General features: G+C 45.3%; 1 protein-coding gene across 4 annotated transcripts; it reads right to left on the bottom strand.

The window, feature by feature from the left end:
• Positions 1-51: 51 nt before the first annotated feature.
• On the bottom strand, positions 52-26,285 carry EXOC3L1 (exocyst complex component 3 like 1). Of its 4 annotated transcripts, none has more exons than XM_081202365.1 (13): positions 23,965-26,285; positions 20,472-20,729; positions 18,905-19,124; positions 17,681-18,359; positions 16,915-17,032; positions 14,817-14,942; positions 14,578-14,678; positions 8,101-8,211; positions 7,843-7,984; positions 6,795-6,920; positions 6,021-6,176; positions 4,262-4,386; positions 52-3,686 (listed from the first exon to the last, which is right to left on the bottom strand). In XM_081202365.1, the coding sequence occupies exons 1-13, from the start codon at positions 24,247-24,249 to the stop codon at positions 3,500-3,502; spliced, it is 2,634 nt and encodes an 877-aa protein (XP_081058491.1). In that variant the 5' UTR covers positions 24,250-26,285; the 3' UTR covers positions 52-3,499. The 4 variants fall into 4 exon arrangements, with proteins under 4 accessions (XP_081058491.1, XP_081058492.1, XP_081058493.1 ...); XM_081202366.1 differs by having other exon boundaries at positions 52-3,543; XM_081202367.1 differs by having other exon boundaries at positions 20,472-20,627; positions 23,965-26,284.
• Positions 26,286-26,325: the final 40 nt, after the last annotated feature.

Raw genomic sequence — 26,325 nt, 5'->3', positions numbered from 1 at the left:
AACTTTTCTTTCTTATAACTTCTCTTAAGCCTGGCAGTGCTACATTCCTGGAAGAAGAAAACAGTAGTTGTCATGAGGGGGCAACTGCCACCAAGCCCATTTGGGGGAATAACTTTTTGGCAGGATTGTTTCTGAAGTTCCAGGCCAGAGTTTGATATTTATTCTGCTGCCAGGTATGTTCCAGAGGACAGGTGCTCTCAAAAGCAGGCTTTGTCAGCCAGAGATCAAGCTTTAAATCAATTTTTTTGTTAGCCACCTTGCACTATCTAATCCGCTCAGAACTTTTAATTGAACAACATCATACTAAGAATGCATAAACAGATGTTAACTCACTTTAAGGGAACATAGGAGATAAAAGTCAACAGTAAACTTATTGAAAGCTAGACATATCTTTCAATATATTGAAAAAGAATTAAAACATAAGAAGATTATCCTCAATGGACATGAAGAAATAACATCATTTGAATCACATTTCTTGAGACAGTTATACCATTTTCTTTTTTCTCTTTTGGGACTTGGGTTTGTTCCTTTTGCATCCATCCAGTGTAAATAAAACTATGTATTGTGTATGATAAAAAAAAATCTTATTAAAAATACAACAGGTTATTAAATGACATAACATAAGAAACATTTCTGGTTGAAAAAGTCTCCAATATGAATATGTAATGTTTTCTAGAAAGAGAATCCAAAGGCTTTATTAGAAATCAGTGTGCTTATAACAGACATTCAAGGGACCGTAGCCTTTTTAAGCTACTCTCTGAAGTGCTATGTGGCACTTCCATGGGGGACTACAAAAGGCCAATTTTGCCAAGTTATTTGTGGATGATAAATCTGCTAAGGATACTACTGGTGCAATGTAGCATTTGTAATTCCAGATTTAGGCACCATATGTGCAATACATTTGAAGTGGCATTATACCACTTTTTAAAAGTCATGTCATCCCCCAAAGAATCCTGGGAACTGTGATTTGTTAAAGCTGCTGAAAGTTGTTAGGAGAGCCCTATTCTCCTCACAGAGCTACTGTTTCCACAGTGGTTGAACAATACTTTTTCTTAGGGAACTCTGAGAATTGTAGCTTTGTGACAGGAATAGTGGGCCTCTTAACAATCCTTAGCACCCACATGGGAACTATTTAAGGGTGCTGGGAGTTGTGAGGAGACCCTTAACAAACTACAGGTCCCCAATTTTTTTGGGAGCAGTCATGTGTGTATATGGGAGCTTTAAATGGATGGTGTGACTATAACTTAAAGCAACACATCAGCTCTATTTTCTTCTTGACAGCCCTTCAGGAATTTGAAGACAACTATAATGTCACCCTGTCATCTTTTATTCTCCAATCTAAACACACTTATCTCCTTCAAACATTTCTTATAGGATTTGGTTTCCAGAGCCCTCACCATACTGGTCATATACCAGTGGTGAAAGGAGAAAGGGGTCGACCAAGGATGGGGCTTTCATTTTGCTGCATTCTATTGTTTTTGGAGTGGCATTGTTCTGTGAAGTTCACATGGTGCACATGGAACATGGCAGGCAATTGTGGTTAGCTGGGGTTAAGGGAAATGCACTCTGTAGATGCTCAGAGGCAAACCTTTATTTCTTATTATTGCTCATGAATCTGGTAGTGGTAAATCCCTGAAGAGCAGGTAGCTGATGAAACCCTTTGCTTGAAAAAGGCCCCATGAGAAAGTGTGTTTTTGAGAAAAGAAATGCGAGTTTATGTTTTATACCTGTTAAGGGAGGGGAAAGAACATCACTTCCTGTTGTAGTTTTGAAAATGTGTGGCTTGTGGTAGGGGAAAGAACTTCTGTTTTTCCCTGCAGGGACAGCAGAAATGATTTCTAGATGCGTACTCAACAGATTTTGAAATGAATTGTTTTGCATCCACACTTACCCCACCATGCAACCAGCCCTTACACCAGGGTTGGGTTGGGTAACCATGTGTACTACCTTACAGAGAACAATCTTCTATTTGAAGAAAGACTCTATCTCTAGCCTTGCAGGGGACTAGAGATGGGTGAATCTGTTAATTTTGGTTTTCCACAGTTTTGCATTCCAGTCTTAAGTTCAGCTGTCCAGATTTCCATATCAGTTTTGCAATTTAAAAAGATAAAAAAGGTTCTCGTGAAAATTCACCAGCATTTTAGTGTGAATTTCTCTTGCATGAAGTTTTGCCAAATACACACATTTTTGCAAAGCAATTTCCACTAATATATTGCACTTTGGTATGTTATTTTCACCAGCATATGTATTTATTTATGCACACTTTACCTCAGTATATGCATTTTTGACACATTACTTGGCTGGAGAAATGCAGTGCAAGATTCAGAGAAGTGCTAATTTTGATGAATGGTTGTGTTTTGGTTCCCATATTGATAGCGAAGGGGCGAATTAGGTAGATTCACCTTTAAATGTGAACTGATTCAAATCCCTCCCTCCCCCCCCCAAAAAAATTCCCACAGCGAACCTAACATGCAAAGAGATGGCAGCTTATCTCTTCCCTTCCTGATTGGCCAGGAGTTTAGGGCCCAAGATATGCTGGAGTGGTTGGTTCCCATTGCACTGGGAAGAAAAGAAAAAGGATAAGCCTGTCTTCCCTAAGTGCCGTGTTCCCCATAAGGGCTACATGCCTTTAATTTAGAAAAGAAAAACTGAATGCTATTTATCTAGAAAACATTATCTAGCAAGCATATTTGATTCTTAAGTATTAATTGATAAATATGTTGTTCTTGTGCTCCATGATTGTGCCCCATGATTTGCATAGTTCTAGGATAATAGCACATTACCCTGTCTGCATAATTTGTAATGACAATGCAATAAGCAGTGCTCTTTTGGGAGTACAGGCTGGAACTGGCTTTGGTGCCATTTGGCAATCATATTCATCTTTTCTAAACGCTACAAGATACAGGCTTCAGTGTACTAGTTGGTCTGCACAAGTGTTGCACTCATATACTGTGTAGAATTCATAAGCGGGTTTGGGCGTGGATGTGATCTGAGCATATATTAACACCCAAAACCACACAACCCACAGAAAACTAGTGCAACTGGTGCGTAATAGACAACCATTCCTGTGTATAATCTTGCATAGAATATAGAGCAGGTGTGGAGAGCCTTTGGCCCTGCAGATGCTGCTGAACTCCCAACTATCATAGCAAACATGGCCAATGGCTAGGGATGATGGAAATTGTAGTTCAGCAACATCTGGAGGGCCAAAGGTTCCTCACACATGATAAGGAGACTGCATGTGGTTGTGCCTGGCTGTGAATCTGGGAGAGAGCGCACAAAACTGACTAAATTTAGCCCTGCCCCTGCTCCCACTGCCCCGCCTCCACAAAATGGCACCATGTGTTTTGGATCACTGGAATGTAAAAAAAACAACAACGACATCAACAGGCTCAATCCCCACTAAAGTTCCATCTTGCCAGAGGTCACCAGCTACCATCCTGGCAAAGTCAGCAATGCAGCTGTAGAGATGAGCAGCCTAGCAGCATCTGTGGATGTATCAGGCACATTTGGACTTCCCAAGGCAGAAGGGTGGCTCCGGAGCTGGAACAAAAATGTTGCTAAAAACTGGGCGATAGTTCTCAGGCAGTACTTGAGGATTCTGCACCATGATCTCCAGCACATTGTTGTGGATTTCTTTAGAGATGTCGCCACGCAAGTGGAGGAGCATGGAAACGTGGTCTTCGCTGGTGAAACAACAGGCACAAAACGTGTTACCTCTCCCCTGGCCTCCTGCTGCCAACCAGGACTGGCCCTACCTTTAGAAAGAGTGAGGCAGCCACTCCACAAGCAGATGGAGTGGAGAGTTGGAGAACAGAGCTGTATGTTCTCCCATGTGGCCTACCCTCCAATCCCTTAGCTAGGCTGCTGTTCTCCGGTACACTGGAGGAAAGGTACCTGATGCCAGCGCTGAAGGAAGATTGCTTTGGTGGAAATGGCCTTGTGGGCCAACGTGAACCCCCTGGCAGGCCAAGATTAGCCTGCAGGTTGGAGATATATTACCCTTGGATCATTGCTGGGGCGACTGCCAGAAAATGTTTTTGGCCTTGAATTTGGAGAACGGAAGGGATGCCTAAGGCCTCAGATCCAAGACCTGGCATCTCCAAGCAAAAGAATTCCAGCTCTCACAGTGCTGGAAAAGAACAATGATACTCTCTGTGTTGTATTTCCCGTGCTTCCTGTTTAGGGGCAAAATGCAAATCCAGTGCTGGGGGAAGCAGTGCTGGAAGAGGGGAAAGTGTATTTGCTTTGAGTGCCCTACCTGATATCAGGATATTTTGTCACGAATCCCAGTACTTCCAGGCTCAGCATGGAGGGGTCCTTGAGACTGACGAGCTCCTGCAGGTCAGCAATCACTCTGAGAGTCTGTTCATTCTCCTCCAGGCCCTGGGAAAGGAAGCAGGAGATAAACTATACCATACCACGAGGACAGAACGGATGGACCGATGTGGAGGCTGCAAGATGAGTTATGATTGTCGAGTGACTATTACTACTGTTAGCAGTTGCAGTTATACTGCATGTGGGTTTTGCATTTTTATACACTGATTTTTGTTGAGATGGGTAAACCTCTTTGAGATTTTTTAAAATAAATATAACATGGTATACAAGTTCAATAGATAAAAGAATACCATATCATACTGTACCTGAAGAAGTGTGCATGCACACAAAAGCTTATACCAGAACAAACTTAGTTGGTCTATAAGGTGCTACTAGACAATATTTTTATTTTTTTATTCTGATTGTGTCAGACCAACACAGCTACCTACCTAATACTGTACCATAGACATTAAAGCAGAGAGCAGCCCAGTCATTGCTAGACTACCTTCCACAGCATCCTTGAACGAAGTTCAACTAGGTAACAACCAGCAGCTGTTGGCAGAGCCAGCCTCATGACTAGGTGTTCTGCACAGTTGTTTATTCCCCAACCCCAACCCACCTTGCTGCACCAAACTCGCTTGGGTTGCCACCTCCTGACCAAAAGGATGATTGCCTGATGTGACATTTTCATGCGGGTAAGGTAAAGGTAAAGGTACCCCTGCCCGTACGGGCCAGTCTTGCCAGACTCTAGGGTTGTGCGCCCATCTCACTCAAGAGGCCGGGGGCCAGCGCTGTCCGAAGACACTTCCGGGTCACGTGGCCAGCGTGACATCGCTGCTCTGGTGAGCCAGAGCCGCACACGGAAACGCCGTTTACCTTCCCGCTTGTAAGCGGTCCCTATTTATCTACTTGCACCCGGGGGTGCTTTCGAACTGCTAGGTTGGCAGGCGCTGGGACCGAACGACGGGAGCGCACCCCGCCGCAGGGATTCGAACCGCCGACCTTTCGATCGACAAGCCCTAGGTGCTGAGGCTTTTACCCACAGCGCCACCCGCGTCCCTTCCATGCGGGTACTGAAATGCAAAGACACCTCAGGAGTAAGCAGCAACTCTAGCTGGATTATCGGCCAGACTTGCTATCCAACAAAGTTGATCTCCCAATAGTTTGGCCCTAGTAGAAACCTGCACAGGTTTCTTTGGAAGCCGGAAGTCATGCAACTAGATGCTAGGGATGTTGAAAATTTTGCTCAGTTCACATTTTAAGTGAATTTATTCCATTCTTACTTCCCAGACTAATACAGGAACTAGAATGCAGTTATCCTTCAGTTGTTGAATATCTTAAAATTTTGCAATATAGTTCATGGCTCAAAAATATGCAAAGATGTGTACTTCGGGTTAAACTGCATATAAAAAATGTGAATTCCCCCCAGTTTAAAACGAAACAAATAGCTGGTGGATGTGGAAATAGGAAATAACTAACTTATGAATGAACACATGCAAAACTGACACAATCTGGAAATAGAATGATCTATTCATCCCTATTGGATGCATATTTGATCTTTGCTGGCCACGCACACAACTCTGTATTCAGCTTGGTGAGCAAAGTCAATCTCCCTTTCCTCTGTGATCACCAGCAGCTGCCAGCCCCATCCTGGGAATGTGTTTGGCAAAACATGATAGCTGTTAGCTGTTCCTTTCTCTCACCAGGCTGCAAAAGAGCTCCATCAGCTGAGAGGCATCTTGCACCATCTGCCTGGCCATCCGGCTTCTCTCCTCAGCGTTCCGGCAGACTAGCCTTTTCTGCAAGAGAGCCCTCACGTACTGGCTCATGACCAAGCGCTCAGTCTCTGACAGGAGGTGCTGGACATCAAGGGGAGAAAATTGCCATGGTCATTCTAGTTAATGGGAGCTGCACTGAGACAAAAGGCTGAAATGCAGTGTGTGTGTTTCCTGCAGCGGTGGCTGGTGCCCACTGGGCCTGGTAGGGCAGGAGGTAGGGAGGTCAACAGTAGGGGGAGCCAGAGCCAATGGCAGGCAGAGATAACTAATTCTAGGTTTGTCCCCATCTTGCTGGTGATGGGTGGCGCTGAAGCTGGCAATGGGCATGGCCAGAGCAAAAAGTGGGAAGGACCTCCCTTTGACACACACTCTCTCTCTTTCTCTTTCTCTCTCTCCCCTCTCCCCCCCGTCTCTTTCTTCCACCCCATTTTCTTTCTCTTTCTGCTAAGTCTGCAAAGAGCTTACCCTCGCTTTCTGTCATTCCATCAGTCTTGGCTCCCTCCCCTTTCTTGCCAGGCCCCCCTCACCCACTTGAAATCCAAAGCCCAAAGGCCACATGTAAACCTCAGGCTGCAGATCCCCCACTTCTAGAATCTAGAGGCAATACTCAAATGGTAGACCACCCTCCCTGAAGCTAGCCAACCAGCAGTGCACAGATCTTCCCACCGCTGTCAGCCCCCAGCTATGGAGGGATCTTACCGTGCTGATTGGCCTGTGAGTTCTGCAGAAGAATTTCATGTGCATTTCTACCACCTCGCATATGCTGCTCAGCACCTGGGATTCACCAGACAGCCATTGACGGGAGGGCATCTGAGCAAACGGAGACTGGGACAGAACAAGGGACGTACCAAGTTGTTTTAAAAAGGTCTCTCTCTCTCTCTCTCTCTCTCTCTCTCTCTCTCTCTCTCACACACACACACACACACACACACACACACACCACCTTCCAGAAGGAAGTCCAGAGTGGCTTACAGCAACAAAAAATACAGGCAAACCTACAAAATGGCATAGAACTCCTCTGCAAATACTACATGTTACGTTGCCTTTAAAAGACCCACTCAAGGAAGTATGTTTTGGGTTGCCTCTTGCAGGGTCAAGCTCTGGTGTATCTCCTTTGAGCAGAAGATCTATAGCTGTGAAGGCAGAGCTGATAGTTAGCCTGGCTTCCACCAATTCACCCTCATCAGGAGCTTGGCTGCTGCAAACTAGGGCTCCACAAGCTTCTTTGTGCTTGCTTGCAAGCACAGGCACTCAGGACCCCTCCAGACATCTTTTTTTAAAAACTGCATTCATCATTATTTGTGCTCATGGTGGTATTAGGGCAGTTGTAAGTGGGAATCTCTAATCCGTTTACTATGTGTCAGAGGTGGGGAACCTTCTTCAGTCTGAGGGCCACATTCCCTTCTGGGCAAGCTTTTGAGGGCCACATGCCACTGGTGGGCAGGACCAGAGGCAAAAGTGGGCAGAGCAATGCATTTTGACTTTACCTTCACACAGTAGGTTAGTTTTCACAATCTCACACAACACTCTCTTATCTTTCATCCAGGCAAGCAGGAAGCATTGTCGAAGTTCAGGGGTATATTCTAGCCTGGGAAAAACTCGTGTGTGGGTGTGAAACAGGGTCAGCAAGGGACATGGCCTTGGGAGAGTTCCAAGGGCCAGACAGAGAGGCCTGCAGGGCCACATTTGGCCCCTAGGGCTGCGGCTCCCCACCTCTACCATAGGCTTTCTTAATAACAATGGGTACCTGCAGATCTTTCAGCATCTCCTCCAGCAGCAGCTGGCATGCCTTCTTCTGGGCTTTCTCCAGGGCAACGTGAAGGGTTAATGACATCTTGCTGGCCTCTGAGGATGTTGATCTGCCTTCGCACAGGGCTGCAATGGAGGTGCTGCCAGTGGAGGGAAGAGGAATAGCTGGGAAGTGGGCTTGCATGTAGCCTGCTAGCAAGAGAAGCCCAGATACAGCAGGCATGTGGAAGGAATCAATCACAGGAGTTGGGAATACCTGAGAGCCTGGCAGTTGTTGAGGGTTGATAGCAAGTAAGGCACATAGCACTTGGAGGTTGCAGGTTCTCGTTGATGCTCCTTGCCAAATCCCACCAGGTCTTCATACAGGCTGCAGAGAGCACAGCAGTTGTCATGGCATCTTGCACACCAGTAGCCAACCCCCCCCCCATCCCATGTGTCTTGAGAGTAAAACAGTGCAGAGTTCCACATGTGATGAAGAATAAGCAGACCTATGCCCCATCTTCAGTATACATTTAAAGCACTTTTGCCTACCCGGGTGTCCTATGCTGAAACCCCAAGGATCCATAAATAGTAAAGAAGACTCACCCCATACTATTGATTATGGCAGATTTCAAGATGAGCCAGTAGCAGGGCAAGACTTGCCCCAGGATAAAGGATGGAAACTGATGTTGGCAGATAGGAAGTTAGCTTTTCTTAACTACCCGAAGCCAAAGGGCTTCCTTACACAGGAAGAACGCTCGGTGCATTTTGTGAATATTTTAGATGATATGCTACCAGGGAAGATAAAATTAAATGACATTACCTCAGTAGATTTCATATTCTACAATGGATATTCTCTGCGAGTGATTGCCTCCTTCAAAGATCAAAACTTGGCTAAACATATATATAGATCAAGACATCTGCTGTCAAAGAAAAGGATAACGGTAACAAGATTCTTCGAAAACAGCACATGTTTGAAATTGTTCCCTGATGAGTTTACGACATCTGAGATAAGATTTACTTGTAAACCAAAGGAGGAGAGAGGACACTCAAAAGACAAACTGGAACATACTGAGCAAGGGCCTTTGAAACCAAGACAGGAGATGAGATTGCCTAATGAGGGGATGGATAACTTCTACCCAGAAGAAAAGGCATTAATAAACCAGTTTGGATTGTTGCCTTTCTTTGCCCAATCTGAGATCTTGAGAAGATTGGAGACCCTTAGAAATAAGTTAACAGAGATGAATGCTCAGGAAAAAGTAAGAGAGAAAGAACCGGCAACGGACCAATTGAAGAAAGAGAACCTCTCTGTAAAAGCCAAGACAGACCTCATGAAAGATTACTTTTATAATACCTCTACAATTGCAGAGATAAACCTGTTAACAACAGATCTAACACAGTGCGTAAGGGACAGCAACAATCTACCATCTAAGAAGGAAACCATCCCTATGGCAACCACGAAAGACTACCCTTATATTACCTCTACAATTGCAGAGATAAACCTGAAAACAACAGATCTAACACAGTGCGTAAGGGATAGTAACAACCTACCATCTAAGAAGGAAACCATCCCTATGACAACCACAACGCGCTCTTGGACCAGCATGAGATACCTGGATGAGGATGAACTTGGTATCAGTCAAATAGAACACCTCAAGGTAGATTCGCCAAAAAAAGGAGTACTGATCACTAACGTTAGCACGCTGCACCCTTCAACTGATTCCATTGAGTACCTGGGCGATAATACATCTATGGACATTGCCAAAATGAATGAAATCCAACCAACAGATAAAAAGATAGGCCCAAAAAATCCTTCAAAGGCAAATTGACTAAGATCAATTTTTGGCAAGACAACGTGCAACCTTGCCTTGCTAACTTGGAATATTGCAGGTTGGCAAAAGAGGGTCTCTGACCAATCCTTTGCTAAATATATCCAGAGACATGACATTGTGTTTCTTCAGGAGACCTGGAGCACAAGTGAAGTGGAGTTAAATGGTTTTTCTGCGTTCTCCCTCCCAGGTCTTTTAAGTACTAGAGGGGGGCGAGTTAAAGGTGGGTTAGTTACTTTAATCTCAACAAGGCTAAGGGCCACATTTAAAAAACTAGACCCACTAGACCATCTGGCCACAGCTGTGCAAGTACAGTGGAGAACCCACAGCTGGCTGCTGATTAATGTATACCTACCCCCACAAAGAGAGAAAAGATTGATAAGAAATACTTGGGTTCAGTTAGAACAGTATCTTGACAAACTACTAAATCAATTCCCTGATGCCTCTGTAGTGGTGGCAGGCGATCTAAATGCCAGAACTGGACAATCTGATGAGGCTTTGTGTGCCCATTTCCATGAAACAGTCCCCATTATAGAGGAAACCCACCCAATACCGGCTAGAATCTCAAAGGATAAAGGCTGCAATTATGCCGGCTTATGCCTACTACACTTGGTCAATAAGTTGGACCTGGTTATATTAAATGGCCGTACAGAGGGGGAGAAGGTCGGAGAATTCACATTTATATCTAACAATGGCGCCTCCACAATTGATTATATAATCGTGTCGTATGATCTTCATAACAAAGTTCTGGAATGTAAAGTGGAGGAGCGCTTAGACAGTGATCATCTGCCATTAAGTGCACTCGTAGTTGTGGGAAAGGATTTATCCTGCGCTGAAAAAATCGAGCATTCGAGCCCTACAGCTTTGGAGCTCAGATATTCGCGCATTAGATGGACAGATGAACTGCATAAGGAAATTTCAAGTAGGCTATGCTCAAAGGAATTCCTCATTAAGAGAGAAAACCTTATAACTTCCTCAAGCCATGAATTAAAGATAAATTTATTTCAGGAGTTAATTTTACTCCTTCAAGATCCCCTGAAGGAAAAAAGGAACAGGCCAAGTAGGCAGTCCTCAGTATATAAAAACTCCAAACCCTGGTTCGATCAAGAATGTCAGGATATGAAGCTAAATTTACTAAAAAAATACAAGAATTATAGATCTGCCAATTTACCCCAACTCCCCACGGGCTGGTTTGAAGATAAACGGAATTATAAAATTTTGATCAAAAACAAAAAACTCCTGGCACAGAAAAGAGAATGGAAATGCCTAATAGATGCATCCAGAGAGAGAGATTCGGCCACCTTCTGGAGACTGGTAGCAAATGGAGTGCGACCTACTTCCTCAGAAGTGGAGTACACTATACCTGCAGGGACTTGGGAGGCATTTTTCCAATCTTCATATTCAGCTCTGCCTTTGACTCAGCCACTAATACAGTGTGCGGCAGGTGATGAGTGGCCTCCGGTGTCGGTCGCGGAGATTAGGAGGCTTATTCAGGCACTCAAACACAGAAAAGCCCCGGGAGCAGATAACATCTCTCCTGAACTTCTCAAAGCCAATATTGACTGGTGGGCCCCAGTCCTTGCCACCCTTTTCACCAGCATAGATCAAACAGCAATAATACCAGAGGACTGGGGATTGGCAATCATCGTTCCCATATTCAAGAAAGGCTGCAAACTTGATCCAGCCAATTACAGACCAATCAGTCTCTTAAGCATCATCAGCAAACTTTATGCAACTCACTTACGTGAAAAGCTTGCGGACTGGCTGGAACAGGAGCACATCCTAAAGGAAGCCCAGGCTGGTTTCAGGGCACATAGATCAACTCTAGACCAAGGATTGGTATTGCAACATCTAGTGGAGAAATACACCTCAAAGAAAGGAGGCTCTCTCTATGTAGCCTTTATAGATTTTAAATCAGCCTTCGACTCGATACCCCGGCACAGACTTTGGGAAAAACTAAATGTCACAAACATCGATAGACGTCTTTTGCTTCTTATCCGTAGACTACATGAAAACACTCGGATCCGTGTTAGATGCGACCGTTATGGGAACCTATCAAAGGAAATCCAAAGCTCCCATGGTGTCAAGCAAGGCTGTGTTCTTGCTCCTATTCTTTTTAACTTCTATATAAACTCCTTAGTCGGAAAGATGGAGGAAGCAAGCACTCATTCCCCAAATCTAAATAATACACCAATCCCGGTCCTTTTGTACGCGGATGATGCGGCACTTATTTCCTTCTCTTGTGTGGGTCTAAGAAAACTTTTACGAGCTCTTACAGAGTATTGCGAAGCTGAACACCTAATAGTAAATTACACTAAATCAAAAATTATGGTGTTCTCCAAGAGAAAACTCCGACATAAATGGAAAATTAATAACCAACCTATTGAGCAAGTAACATCTTTTAGATATCTTGGAATAATTTTTGATGAGAAGGGATCCTGGTGCCATCAGATCAAGAATTCCATTGTAAATGCGCAAAGATCTTCCAGAGCTATTATAAGATTCTTTTACAGAAAAGGAGGTCAATATGTCCCTGCTGCCTCCCAGGTCTTTGTTGCAAAAATACTTCCACAATTGACGTATGGCACCCAGATATTTAATTGTCAAAAACTCAAGTCCCTGGAATCTGTACAAACTAAATTTTATCGTTCCCTACTAGGGTTACCTACCTGTGTCTCTAACACTGCCATTAGGCTGGAGGTTGGCCAACTCCCTATTAATGCCAGGATATGGATCTTGAAGATTCACTTCTGGCTAAAACTCATATTTTTCCCAGTGGGAGTGGCTCCTTTGACTCTACTAGACCCGTTCCAGTCTAAATGGAGATTGTCGCTTTATGAAAAATTGAGGGGCCTGGGGCTTTCCTCACAAGAACTCATAGCCTCAGGCTTTGAAAAGGCTAAAATGATGGTGAGCCAGCGAATAGGAGATGTAGAGCTTCAGGACCATATGAGCAAGATAGATAAATATCCAGCTATCCAAGATTATGGAAAAGGGTTTAATCTAACCCCATATTTGCTGGACCTACAAATCGCAAAATATAGGCGGGCGTTTACCCTTACCAGATTTGATGTATTGCCATCTGCCTTACTAAAGGGCAGATACGAGGGCACACCCTATGCTGAACGAGTTTGCCCATGTGGTCTGAAGGAGGTGGAAACGGCTTCACATGTGCTGTTACACTGCGACCTTTACGGGGACATCAGGTTACTGTTTATCTCCCCTATCGTTCAGAAATTTCCAGGTCGATCTGAATCTCAGCGGCTGAAAATCCTACTAGGAGATAAAAACCCAGAAGTAACACTGAAAGTGGCCAAGTTTTCTGCGGCCGCGATCAAGCGGAGGGCATTAGCTGTAAAAAAGTAAAAGATCTGACCCCTGGATAAGCCCCCCCTTTTTTAAGCCCATACATATACTGTAGTGCATATATGAGTATGTATATGTGTGTGTATATGTGTATTGTTTTTATGTATAATTTTACAACTTTTAATTGACACCATCATTCCCTTGTAAACTATTGCTGCCTTTTATGTTTTTTTCTTTTCTTCTGGTCTATGACCGTAATAAACTATTCATTCATTCATTCATTCATTCATTCATTCACATGTGATGAAGAATAAGCAGACCTATGCCCCATCTTCAGTATACATTTAAAGCACTTTTGCCACTTTAACAGCGGTTTCTCCCACAGAATCCTGAGAATTGTAGTTTGTTAATGGTGCTGAGAGTTGTTAGGAAACTGTTTTTCCCCTCACAGAGCTACAATTTTCAGCATGGCTTAACAGTCAGTGCCTCTTCACAGGAATCATAGATCAGTAAGGAAAATGTGTCTTTAACAAACTACAGTTTGGGATGAATGAATGTGTAATCTTGAAGCGCCCTCTGATGGCTTTAGAAGAATTAGACAAATTCATGAAGGGACAGTGGCTACTAACCACTATTGTTAAATACTGCCTCCAGGATCGGAGGCAGACAACTTGTTTACTGAGCTTATGAGGAGGTTAGACCACATCTGGTCTTTACTGAGCTTTTTCTGATTTGTTTGTGGGGTGATTATACAACAATGAGGATTCATCCGGATTTGCTTGCGAGTTGATTTTACCTCTTTCTATTAGTCATTTGCCCATCCTACACTTTTTAGTGCATTTCTATATCACTTTCCTAACTGCAAAAAGGATTTTGTTTTAAACTGGATTTGTTGTGCTAGGTCAACAGAGAGCTTTAATCCACCTTCATTTCTGGTATGGGCTTAAATTCTTTTTGCATAATATTGACAGATCTGGAAGTAATGCCTCTTCTGGGGAAGAGCAGAGGGAGAGAGAGAGAGCTATTGCACTCATGTCCTGTTTGCAGGATTCCCACAGAGCTATGTATGGGAAGCAAGATACTGGACTAGACAGGCCTTTGGTCTGATCCTTCAGGGGTGTTCTTATGGCACAGAAATAACATACCTCATTTCAAGCTCACTAAAGGTTTTCAGTAAAGAAAAAGGTGACACAGTTGGAGCAGGATTAGGGAAATGAACCTCCACAGCCTCCAGTGAAAGAAAGGGGAAAGGAGCAGGGATCCTTAGCAGGAATGATAACCAAACTCAAGTAAGAACCCAAGATGTCTCATTGGGCTGGGCCTGAAGGTCCTACTGCTGGTGAATTAATGTTAGGGACATGGGAAGCTGCCTTATACTGAGTCAGATCATTGGTCCATCAACGTATTGTCATCACTGATGGGCAGCAATTCTCAAGGGTTTAAGACAGCAGTCTCTCCCAGTCCTACCTGCAGATGCCCTACTTGGGACTTTTGGCATGCAAAGCAGGTGATTTACTGCTGAGTTATGGTGGTTTCCCCACTGAGCTGTGCTGTGATGAGCATCCTTTTCTTGCCTCTCAGTCCCCACTCTGCATCAGCAGCATGGAGAGAGAACTGACCTGCCCAGAAAGACCTCAAGCTCCTCCAGGGCCATGTTGCACAACTTCTGCTGCAGAGTATCTGAGATGAGGGATGCCACTCGGATATTTTCATCCAGCATCTGGGGCAGGCAAAGAAAGAGAGGAATGTGATTGGATGAGTAGGGATCAAACACATGGCTTTGCTTCTGGAGCCAATAGGACACGCTGTATAGGAATCAGGTAGGCTTCCCTGCAGTGCATTGTCTTTCTTCTCTGACCTTCATGACAATCATGGGAAGGCTGGTCTGGAAGCAGCCTTGATAGTCTGATTCAGGCTCCTCTTCACTGAACCACTCTTTAAACTCCATCTCCATCGTCTTCTGCATCCACTGAGCAAAGCTGGCCTAGAAGAACAAGCAGAGATGGTTTATGGCAACAGAGGTTGGGGAACCTTATTCACCTCAAGGGCCGCATTTTTGACTGGACAACCTTCTAAGGGCCATGTGCCTATGGTGGGTGTGGCTGGAGACAAAAGCAGGCGGAGCAACAAATGTGAATGTCACCTTTGCATATGGGCTAATTTCTCCACATGCAGCTCTCTTTCTTCCATCCAGACAAACAGGAAGCATGTTCTGAATTCAACGACACATTCCAGCCAAGAAAAAGCACTCATGGGTATAGTTCACATGGGGAAAGTTCCCAGGGCCAGATAGAGAGGCCTGGGCGGGGTGGACAAATTTGGCTCTCAGACCTGAGTAACTATTCTCTTTTTAAGTGAAGATCAGGGACCCTCTTCTGCCAACCTAGCAGTTCAAAAGCATGTCAAGTGCAATTAGATAAATAGGTACCGCTCCGGCGGGAAGGTAAACGGCATTTCCGTGCACTGCTCTGGTTCGCCAGAAGCGGCTTAGTCATGCTGGCCACATGACCCGGAAGCTGTCTGCAGACAAACGCCGGCTCCCTCGGCCAATAAAGCGAGATGAGCGCACAACCCCAGAGTCGGTCACGACTGAACCTAATGGTCAGGGGTCCCTTTACCTTTACCTTTAGGGACCCTCCACTGCACACAAGCCACTCACAACCCCAGCAGTGTTCATATTCATTTGCCTAGCTCCTTTCTCCTGCGGATGAGAAACATCTCTTTAGTGGGGCAGCTGACATACAGTACATACGGCTCAGATCCACACCACACATTCACAGTACATTTAATGCACATTGCTTCCCCTGAAGAATTCAGAGAGCTACAGTTTGTTAAGGGTGCTGGGAAATATAGCTCTTTGTGGATATAACCTGCAGTATGTGTTCTACCTCCACCTCTGGTCTCCCTGAAAACCTGCCACCTCCTATTTCTATCCCTATTTCTCTCCACTGCTGTGAAACAATGGATGCTTCCAGACTGTCACTATTTTCAGGTGGAATTCAGCCACAGGCCAGCAGATTCAGGTTTGCTCAATTATAGTTGATTAGGAGGTCTTGCACAACACACCTGTTTCCCTGAAAGGTAGCACTTTCTGTGCTATTTTTGGGTGGGATTCGATCTTATGCAGCAAACCTGTCTCCCAAATCAGGATGAATGTTTGTTAAATAGCCAACGCCTTCTAAGCTCCCCAGCAAACAAATCAGGATGAATGCTCAAATAAACAGGTGATCTGGAAGTCCCCGATGAAAACTCCAGAGACTAGAGGGGCTTAAGAGGCAAACTGCACAGAAGTAACACGTTTTGGCTGAAGGCTGTTTATTCTGAATAAAAGCAGTTTGGGGTAGAGTCCTATTTTGAACAGAGAAGTAGCAGACAGAGGAGGAATGCTTAGCCCTTTCTTCACCAGCCATTTCCCCATCTGCTCCAAATCGCCCTCTTGACCCTCAGAGTCCCAAGTGTGTGGTTGCCTGAGTTTGGAACCCTGGGCAGGGCCAAATCAGTTGGGGAGACAATCTGGACCAGGAAAATGGGTGGTGGGAAAAGGGTGAAGCACCACTGCCTCATCTACCCCCTATCTGTTCAAAATGGGCATCTCCTGAAGGTGCTTTTCTTCAGAAAGAGGAGATGACAAGGACTTTACACAACTTTGTGTATAGCATAGCACAGCATCCAGTAATATGCCATTTGTCCCTTATTCACAGGAATATGCTGGATACTGAGTTAGACAATTGGTTCCTCTAGCTCAGTAGTGGTCCCTCCAGCCCACAGCAGCTCTCTAGACTTTCAGACGGAATATTTCCACATTCACTGGTGAGAAAAGATCTCTGCCTGAATATTTGGAGAACTTCCTATTAACACTCTCCAGCACCCAGGTTTCTAGGCCAACAAGCAAATCTAAATATATGAGTGCTTCAGTATCCACGATCATTTTGTTCCCCATGGTCTCCACGACTCACCTGTACTTTCCCCACATAGGTCTCCTCCAAATAGTCTACTGTATCCACAGGAAGCAGAGGACCCAAGACTGTGATGTCCACTTCAGGTAGAAGGCTTGGGTGGGTCATCATTTCTGAGCTGTGGAACAACAAGAAGGGTCAGGAGCAAAAGGTACCTAAGTTCAACTGTACACTGTCAGTACACCTGAAGCAGGATTATATGTGCATATTTCTAGTATTCTTGTACAGGGAAATGCAGCCCATTGCCAAATCTGCTTCTTTGCAAATTCCACCCAACAGTTGCCTGCTGGTACAACAGAGAACATGATTGGATAAACACCCACCTGTTTAAAGCATTATCCTACCACTTTAACAGTCACAGCTTCCCCAAAGCATCCTGGGAACTCTACTTTGTGGTGAGAGTTCTCAGTAGACCAGTGGTGGCTAAACTTGGCCCTCCAGCTGTTTTGGGACTACAATTCCCATCATCCCTGACCACTGGTCCTGTTAGCTAGGGATTATGGGAGTTGTAGCCCAAAAACCGCTGGAGGGCCAAGTTTGGCCACCACTGCAGTAGACCTTTCACAAACGACAGTTCCCAGAATTCTTTGGGGGGAGCCATGACTGTTAAAGTGGCCTACGAGTGCTTCAGATGGATGGTGTTTGGGATTCCAAGTCAGAGTTATGGGTGGTAGGCAAATGTAAGCCCCAGCACTTCTTTTTCTAAAAAAAAAATGACCCCTCACTTCTCCTATGAACCCCAACACCTGCCATTAGGAGCACTGACCTTGGGTAGACATGGAGTGCCCACTGGAGAAGAGTAAAGACCTCCTGCTTCTCCAGCTCCCGAGTGAGGATGTGATGGAGGTGTTTGGCAAGGCCTTGATGATACATGGCAGCAAAGGCTGCGACGATATTGTAGTGAGGTGGGCAGCACTGGGCCATCAGGTCTTTCACAACACACAGTTCAGCCAGGATGCTGTTCTGCAAGGAGGCCAAATGCTGAGCAAGGTGCTGGCCTTGGGCATTGCTTGGCATGGCCTGGAAGTGGGAAGCGACTATGGTGTCCTGTATAACCTGGAAGAACTTCTGCCTCCAGCACTTGGGGCGCCCTGGCGGGAGGAAGCCAGAAGGAAGCTGAGATCTCAGCAGCAGGGCAGCATCAATGCTCTCCTCACGCTCAATAATGCGTAGCGTGGAGACAAAGAGGGAGGGGTCCTCAGACACCAGTCTTGTGCTGTGGGCCACAATGTGCCACAGGTGCTGGGCAAGGGAATCATTCAGTTCCAGGAGGCCCCTGAAGTAGGACTCTACACTGGCCAGGTGCGAGGAGCTGAGCAGGTTGTGGTGATGCAGCTGGAACAGGATGTTGTCCCGTAAACTCTCTAGGTCCATGAATACTGCGTGGGCTTCCAGCAGGTGGTGACTCTGCAGGAGGTCAAAGGTCTCAGAAAGGAGTTTGTGTACTGTGTGGGAAAGAAGAAAGGGAGAAGAAGTTCAGGGCTTCAAAAGCATAACCTGGGGAAGAAAGAGGAATGATATCCAGTGTGGTTAGAGCAGTGGTTAGAGCAGCGGTGTGGAACCCTCTGTCCAAGGGCACTCAGAGGCTGCGCAGATGAGGGGGAACGGGGTGCTGTACAAAGTATGCAGCTCCTCTACAAGATTATCTGCTGCAAGACGATCAAGCCAGAGAGGGAAATGTCTCAGCTGAAAGGTAGGCGCGTTGCGTGCAGATATTTAGAAGGTTGTTCCGTGTATTTTGGAATTGCATGCATGCAGTTTTCAGGATGCAATGGCATTTAGGTATTTGAGGTTTTGAATAGCCTCTTTACCCAAGCCCTTGGCTGAGTGCTCTGGGCTGGTGTTTTGTTATTCTGATATGATTGTTTTGCAGTTTAATTTCATAATTTTAGTTGTTCATTGCACTCATTCTAATAGTGTGGTTTTTGTAACCCGCTCTGGTTACAAGGGGATATAATAATAAATAACACCTATACAAACTGAGGCTCACCTGAGAAAAGTTGGGGCAATGTCTGGGCAACTGAACCCAGCTGGGCATGTTCCACTGCCACCTCCCGTAGTCGCTGCAGGCTCTGAAAAGAGTCGGTGCTGGATGCCAAGGACTGGCATATGTTTCTCAATGCATGCCGCACATGTTGAACATCTGCAGTGGCTGAGTGCAACTGCTCCAGGCCTGTGCTCACGCCCTCTAGGTAGGACTGCACAGTTGACTAGGGACAGAGAGAATCAAGTGGCAAAGAGGACACAGAGACTTCACAGGCAGGACCAAGGGTCTTGGCTCAGTGATAAAACATCTGCTTTCCATGCCGAAAGTCCTAAATTCAATCCCCAGCATCTCCAACTAAGGCTGGGATGGAGCCCTACTTGAAACCTGGAGAGCCGCTGCCAGTCAGTGTAGACAATACTGTGCTAGCTAGCTCTGACTCAGTATAATGCGGCTTCCTATGTGAAAAGCTCATATCTGGATCTCCAAACCCTTGTTCTATTAAATTCATAATCAAGGCTGCTTAAACCAGTGAGATTTCAGGATCAAGCTGCATTAATACTTGAAAGAGTGGCTCTCCTTGTATATGCCAACCTGATAAATAAAGTTTTGGGCAATGCCCAACAGACAATGACCTGATATAGGGTCTTTTCTGTTGTGTTGTCCTGGATGTAGTATCACTTGCCTCTGTAGGTGTGCCAGGCATCATTAGTATATCAGTTGTCATAAAGCCACACCTCTCAACTTGGACCTTTGGGACCCCACTGGCATTGGTGTTGGGTGATTTTGGATTTAAATCCTTTTTTGCCAAGGTTATTCAAGGCTGCTAGTGTTAGCCTAGTTTTATCCTGGGACAGAGCAATGGGAGCTCACCCTGTCGTGGGAATTCAAACCACAGACCTTACGATTGGCAAGCCCAAGAGGCTCAGTGGTTTAGACCACAGCACCACCCGCGTCCCTAGAACCTTTGTTATTGGGTGGTTTATAAATAAACCTAGGCATAGCCAAGGCCTGGCATCTGGGATTGCTACTGATGGGCACTTGCCAAGGCCCATAACTCAGCATCAAGCCCTGAAACTTCCTGATCCTGCTGGTTCTCTTTTTTATAAACAACAACAGCCCTTGCCCGCTTTGAGCACGCCGCAAGTGATAGGGGTAGGGAGAAGGTGCAGCTGCCTTTGGTCACATGACCCTTCTGGTGAACCCATCCAATAGCCATCCAAAAGCTGGAAGAGCCAACCCAGGTGTTCAGGGAATAGTCAGTGGAGGCTGGTACATTAGGGCAAGTGGGGCACTGCCCCACCAGCCTCAGTCTGCTGTCACCGATCCCCCAACTGCCTGCCTCCATACTTACAATGGGTTCAGGAGGTGGCATTGCCTGTCCCCTTCCTCTTCCTTACTCAGTGTGGCCACTGCAGAACTCAGCAGGGAGGAGGATGGAGACAAAGCTAGAATCAGTTGTGTCTGCTTGTCATTGGCGTTTGGCTCCACTTCATGTTGGGTTCCCTGACATCCGCCCTCCCAATCCCAATGGGCACCGGCCAGCACTGGTTCCAACGCTGCAACTACCAACCTTTATGCGGGATTGGATGGAACTGTTGCGTTGTATCTCTCGGATCCGATACTCCTCAAGGCCCTCCAATTTGTCAGGTCGGTAAAAGACCCCAGATGCCCATTTTAAGGCAGCTCCTCTGGCTAATTTTTCAGCCTTCTCCACTTCTGGCCATTCCTGGTCTAAAACAGAGAAGGAAGAGGGAGGAGAAGAAAAACCACACATACAGCTGTAAGTCTTTGCAAGACAGGAATTGCTCTTCCATCCCCAGCTGCTTCCCTGGAATGCAGGAAGGAAACAGGATGTGACCGCCTACCCACGATCTAGATAGCCTATGGGGAGAGGTGGAATATTGGTGGAGGGGAAGCTTCTGGGGCTTGGAGACACAAGGACCTGGGAAAGGAGGCACACTTGTATTGTCAGACGTCTGGCTTCAGAGACAAGAGACAAGGCAGGAGAGGGGGCGTTAGAAGGGTGTCTGGAGTCTGATAACTAATTCCCTCTACTGTATCTGAAGCCTGAAAGACATTGAACGGCAAAACAACCTGACTATTTTAAAGAAAATGTGCCCATGGTATACTTACTTTCCCCCTTCCCACTTTGACTTCCCAGCTTCATATCTGTTTAAACTAACCATCCCAAAATACAGACGCGCCTTTACATTGGCTAGATGGGATGTTCTTCCCTCAGCTGTACTCGAAGGTCGTTACCAAAAGACTCCATTTGAAAAACGACTCTGCCCATGTAGAGATGGTAACACGGAAACAGTGTCCCACGTCCTCCTATCCTGCCCCCTTTATAAAGACCTAAGGAATGAGATTATTACTCCACTCATTCTCCCCAACCCCGGCCGTCCACAAGATATTATGCTGTTCTTTCTCTTATCTGATACGGATAGTCAGACAACAGAGAAGGTTGCAAGGTACATCGAGAGAGCTGTGAAACTGAGGGCCACCATCTGAGTGACAGACTTGTTCATCTGACGGACCTCCTTTTGTTTGTTTCTATCCCCTTTTCATGTTTATCCTATTTTATTTTTAATTCTTGTATAGCTGTGGCCTGTTGGCTTTGCTAATAAAGTTCTGATTCCTTTCTCACTGTATCTGAAGAAGTGTGCATGCACACGAAAGCTCATACCAGTAACAAATTTAGTTGGTCTCCAAGGTGCTACTGGAAGGAATTTTTTTTATTTTGTTCCCTCTACTAAAGAATAGCTGTTCTATTTATAATAGGCATAAGGGCAATTATGAGGCTGCTAGCATGCTACCAGAGTTAGTTCAAGCTTTTGCTTTTAGCATTCAAAGCCCTGTACAACTTGGGGTCAGGTTACCTGAGGGATCATCCAGCAACTTTGCAGTGGAGGCTGGAAGATAGGAAATTTTGCAAAGGCAAATGGATTATTCCACTATAAACAGCCACAGCTTCCCCCCCAAAAATTCTGGGAGCTGTAGTTTGTTAAGGGTGCTGAGAGTTGTTAGGAACGCTCTATTGCCCTCACAGTTGTGCAATTCCCTGAGTTCCAATAGCCAGGGCCACCCCTTGAACTGGTTATTAGTAAGGAGTTGGCAGGTGGCTGCGGGGAGATCTAACTTGGTGGGGCAGTGCCCCATTTGCCCTAATGAACCAGCCTCCACTGCAATTGTGTTCCTCAAGGGGGGGGGCATTGTTAAGAGTTCTGCATGCTGCAGATGTATGCATGAGGTCAACTAAAACCCAGGACTTAAGTGTTGTTGTGGCTTCAGCTCTATGGAATCTGCTCCCTGGTGAAATCAGACAAGCACTTGGGCTTTTTGGCAGCTATTGAAAGCTTCCAAAGAGGACTTACCCTGAGGAGTGACTCAGCCGTTTTATACTCAGGAGTGACTCAGCCATTTTTTAATGGCATCTTGTAATTTAAGACTTTTAAGATTTGCTTTCTTAAATGTTACATACAGTGGTACCTCGGTTTATGAACTTAATCTATTCCAGAAGCCCGTTCTTAAACTGAAGCGCTTTCCCTAATGAGGCCTCCTGCCGCCGGTGCCCTTCTACCATTTGGCTTCCGTTCCTAGACTGAGGTAAAGTTCGCAAACCGGGACACTACTTCTGGTTTTGCGGAGTTCGTAAACCAAATAGTTCGTAAACAGGGCTGTTCTTAAACCGAGGTACCACATATTTCTGTTGTACACTGCTTTGGAAACTTTAGTTTGGAAGTGGTTTGAAACTCATTAAAGAAATAAATAAAGGGTGAATTCAAATGACTGGGCAAATCTGTACCATGTAGGATCAACCTTCCCAAATATGATGCCCTCCAGATGTTTTGAAATACACTGCCCATTAGTTGTGCTGGGTGGGTCCACTGGGAGTTGCAATCCAAAATGTCTGGAAGGCTGATATAAAGAAACCCAACATTGCCACTCCTCTCCATCCAAAGCATGAAGGTGTTGTAATCACCTTGTGATAAGAGGCCTACAGACCAGAAGTAGCCCACTGTGTCCCCTCCAGATATTGTTGGACTACAACTCCTATTATCCTTGACTATTGCCCATGCTGGCTTGTGGCTGATGGGAGTTGGAGTCCAACAACATCTAGAGGCACTATGTTGTCTAATCCTGCACTACTTAATTTATTTCATTTATATCCCACCTTTTTCTCCAAGGAGCTCAAGCTGACATACATGGTTCTTCCACACCCCACATGTAATGCCAACAATAACCCTGTGAGGTTGATTAGGCTGAGAGCCAGTGATTGGTCCAAGGTTACCCAGTAAACATCATGGCTGAGTGGGATTTGAACCCTGGTCCCCAGAGCCTACTCTGACACTCTAACCACTGCTCCACATTGACTCTAGACAGACAGCACCCGACTTAGCAGCATACACTAGAGTGGCCGTGTGTCCTGCTTTCAGAGGACACTTCTCTACTCGAAGGGCTGCCAGGGGCCAGTCCTTTATTTAAAAGTGTCCTCTATCAGAGCACCACACAGTAAAGTTTTAAAGCATCTATGGTATTGCTCCCAGTGAGGACAGACAATAGACAGACAAACCAATCTCTGGCTCTGATTTTTCTAGCCCATTTATTTCCAAAAAGGACAGTTACTATGACATGTAAGTCTCTCTCTGAGACCTCTCCCTTCCTGCATGACCCCAAGAATGCAATATTATCTAGGAAAAAGCATCTGTGACATCTCACAGCCCAGGTGGATAAAGTTTAAGTGCTTTTCTTAAAGTGGAAGGTGCCTGGAACCCATATACTGATGGTTAGGCTAAAATTGTCTGGCACCTTCCTCCTTAAGGAAAGCACTTTAAAATCATAACTTCATTCATTGTACGTGTGCTGAGATGTCAGGTACAGTATTTTTTTCCTCATCAATTGCAAGAACAGGGAGTTCTTTCTCAAGTAGGGAGAAAGAAAGAAATCAACACAGCTAGGAGACTTGCTTTACCCAAAGCCCATCTAGGAAGGGCCCCATATGCCTCACCCCACCCCACTGAATGGTACGGTCACTGGGATCCTGTAGCTGCATTTCCCGTTACCTTTGGATCTGGTGGAATCGTCCTCCTCTGCAGACATGCCCATAGATTCAGCTGCAGTGCACAGGTCCAGAGCTTAGGGCTGGGCTGAGCAGAGGAAGCAGAGACAGCAATAGCAGTTTCCGTCAGTGATACTACTTCCAGCTCCTCAGGGGCTTGTTCTGTAACACTGCAGATACACTCAGGATGTAGGAACAGGAGGGCGGAGGAAACAGAAAATGCACTCGAAAGTTTAATTCTTAGGGAATGCAGATTAAGCAGCACAGAACAACTCTGGTATATATGCATGCCTGGGTTGTGGTCACCAGGATTCCTGAATGTCCCTCTGCCTTCAGCGGTAGCTACCGTAACTGGTGTTTGGGACTAGTAAGGCAGAAGGCAGGGAGATCAGCAATAGGTGCAGACAGGTAGGCAGAATGACAAGCAGAATCAACCCCTAGCTTGTTGTAAGTAAGGAGGAAGACAGGTCCACAAGGGTCATCTAGTCCAACCCCCGCCATGCAGGAATCTTTTGCCCAATGTGAGACTCGAACCCACAACCCTAAGATTAAGACTCTCATGTTCTACCAAATGAGGACATGTTCTTTCAGATATTTGGGGCCCAAGTCATATAGGGATTTAAACACTAATGCACCTTGAATTGGGCCCATAAATAAACTGACAACCAATATACTGAGTTCCTTTTTTGGAACCTAACACAGCATGTTAAAACACACACATATAATGTGGCTGAATAGACAAATAATATGAAGTGCTTCTTTTCTCAATGAAAGGATTATCTAATCAATTGCTCAAGTTAGTCAGTGTGCCCCACCCTGGATAGTTATTGCTTCTTTGTTTATTTTACATTATCTCATTTCCTCTGAAAGGGCTCAAGGTGGCTTACAGGTAAAACAAAAACCACTAGAAACAGAGAAAAACCAATCATTAAAATACAATGAAACATTGATAGAATTAAAAATATATAATATATACAATATGTTAAAATCATACCAATAATTACAATAAAAACATCACAGCACCAGGTCACATGACTGAAATGAATGGAGATAGTATTCAGCTTAAGTCCTGCCCTGCAGCCCCAGCAAGCTTTGGCTCATCCAGCTGAGCCCTGTGTGAGCTGGGGTGAGCCAACTATGCCAGCGTATTCCTAGCTGAACTTGCATTCAGACTTACACTGGTGTAGCTGAGCTCAGATAGAGTTAAATAACACGGAGGAAAACTTTTGCCTGACAGCTATTAGTATGGTTTCCACTGGGTGTGCATTAATGTGGTGGCACAGCTTATAGGGGGATCTCAAGCTGCAAGAAATCCAGTTCCCACCCCTGCACTTCAAGACCAGATATTTCTAAAGTGGGTTGCTACACCCACCATTCAGCTGTGATCTACATGCCAAAGAAGTATTTCAATGTAAGTGCTATCTGGTAAGATAACCCATCCATCCAACCAACCAACCAACCAACCAGTTGCAACCATAGATTATCAAATCAGCAGGAAACAGTTTGTGTCTGAGGAGTGATAACTGGGACACACAACAAGGGCTAAGAGAGACCAGAAGGACATAATATACAGATGTTGACATAGGTGAAAAGCAAGAGACTTTGGAATAGGGGGGTGTCATAAGTGCATTATGGCAGTAAGGTCCTAGATTTGTAAGTTATTGCTGTACTTTATAAATCTTTTTGGGACAAAGATGACTATTATGGAATAACACTTTGCGCATAATTCTTATTTTGTTTGCTCTCACAACTACCCTGAGATAGATCATCACCGTTTACACTTTGCAAATGGGAAAGGAGTGACTTGTTTCAAGCTTAGGCCATCAGTGCCAGGAGCTGAAGATCAGCTCTCTACCCATTATGGGGCAGTGGCTCCCGCGTGAAAGGTGTTGTATGGATTTGGCTCCTGAAAAATAAGGATTAAATCGCTAAACACAAGTCCCTAATTGGATGTTCCTAGTCATGTGATTTCTTTCAGTTCTGCAAAAGATTTGACTTAAATAAATAAAAAGTTTCTGCCCTGTAGTAGCAAACTCGGCAGCCTACAAGTGGAACCCACAACAAAACGTTGCATTATTGAGTGTGCACTGATTTAAGCATTTGGCAACAGAAGTCTACCACTCATAAAGAGGAGATCATAACAAGCCCACCGGACCGACCTATATTCTGTTCTTATGGAGAAGAAGACAACGGGGGGGGGGGGACGTTCATTTTCCGAACACCCCACAGGCGCAACCCTTTTGAATCCTCAAGGCGCCACCAGTGTTTACACGCCATTGGCCAGCAGGGGTCGCTACAACGGCACGAGAGGGGAAGCCGGTGGTAGTAGTGGTGGTGGGCGGAGCCGAGCAGAAGGAGGCGGGAG

Source organism: Podarcis bocagei (genome assembly GCF_964188305.1).
Source record: "Podarcis bocagei genome assembly, chromosome: 7".
NCBI classification, from domain to species: Eukaryota; Metazoa; Chordata; class Lepidosauria; order Squamata; family Lacertidae; genus Podarcis; species Podarcis bocagei.
Note: the sequence above shows the minus strand (reverse complement) of the source record. Positions and strands in the feature narration are given on the sequence as shown.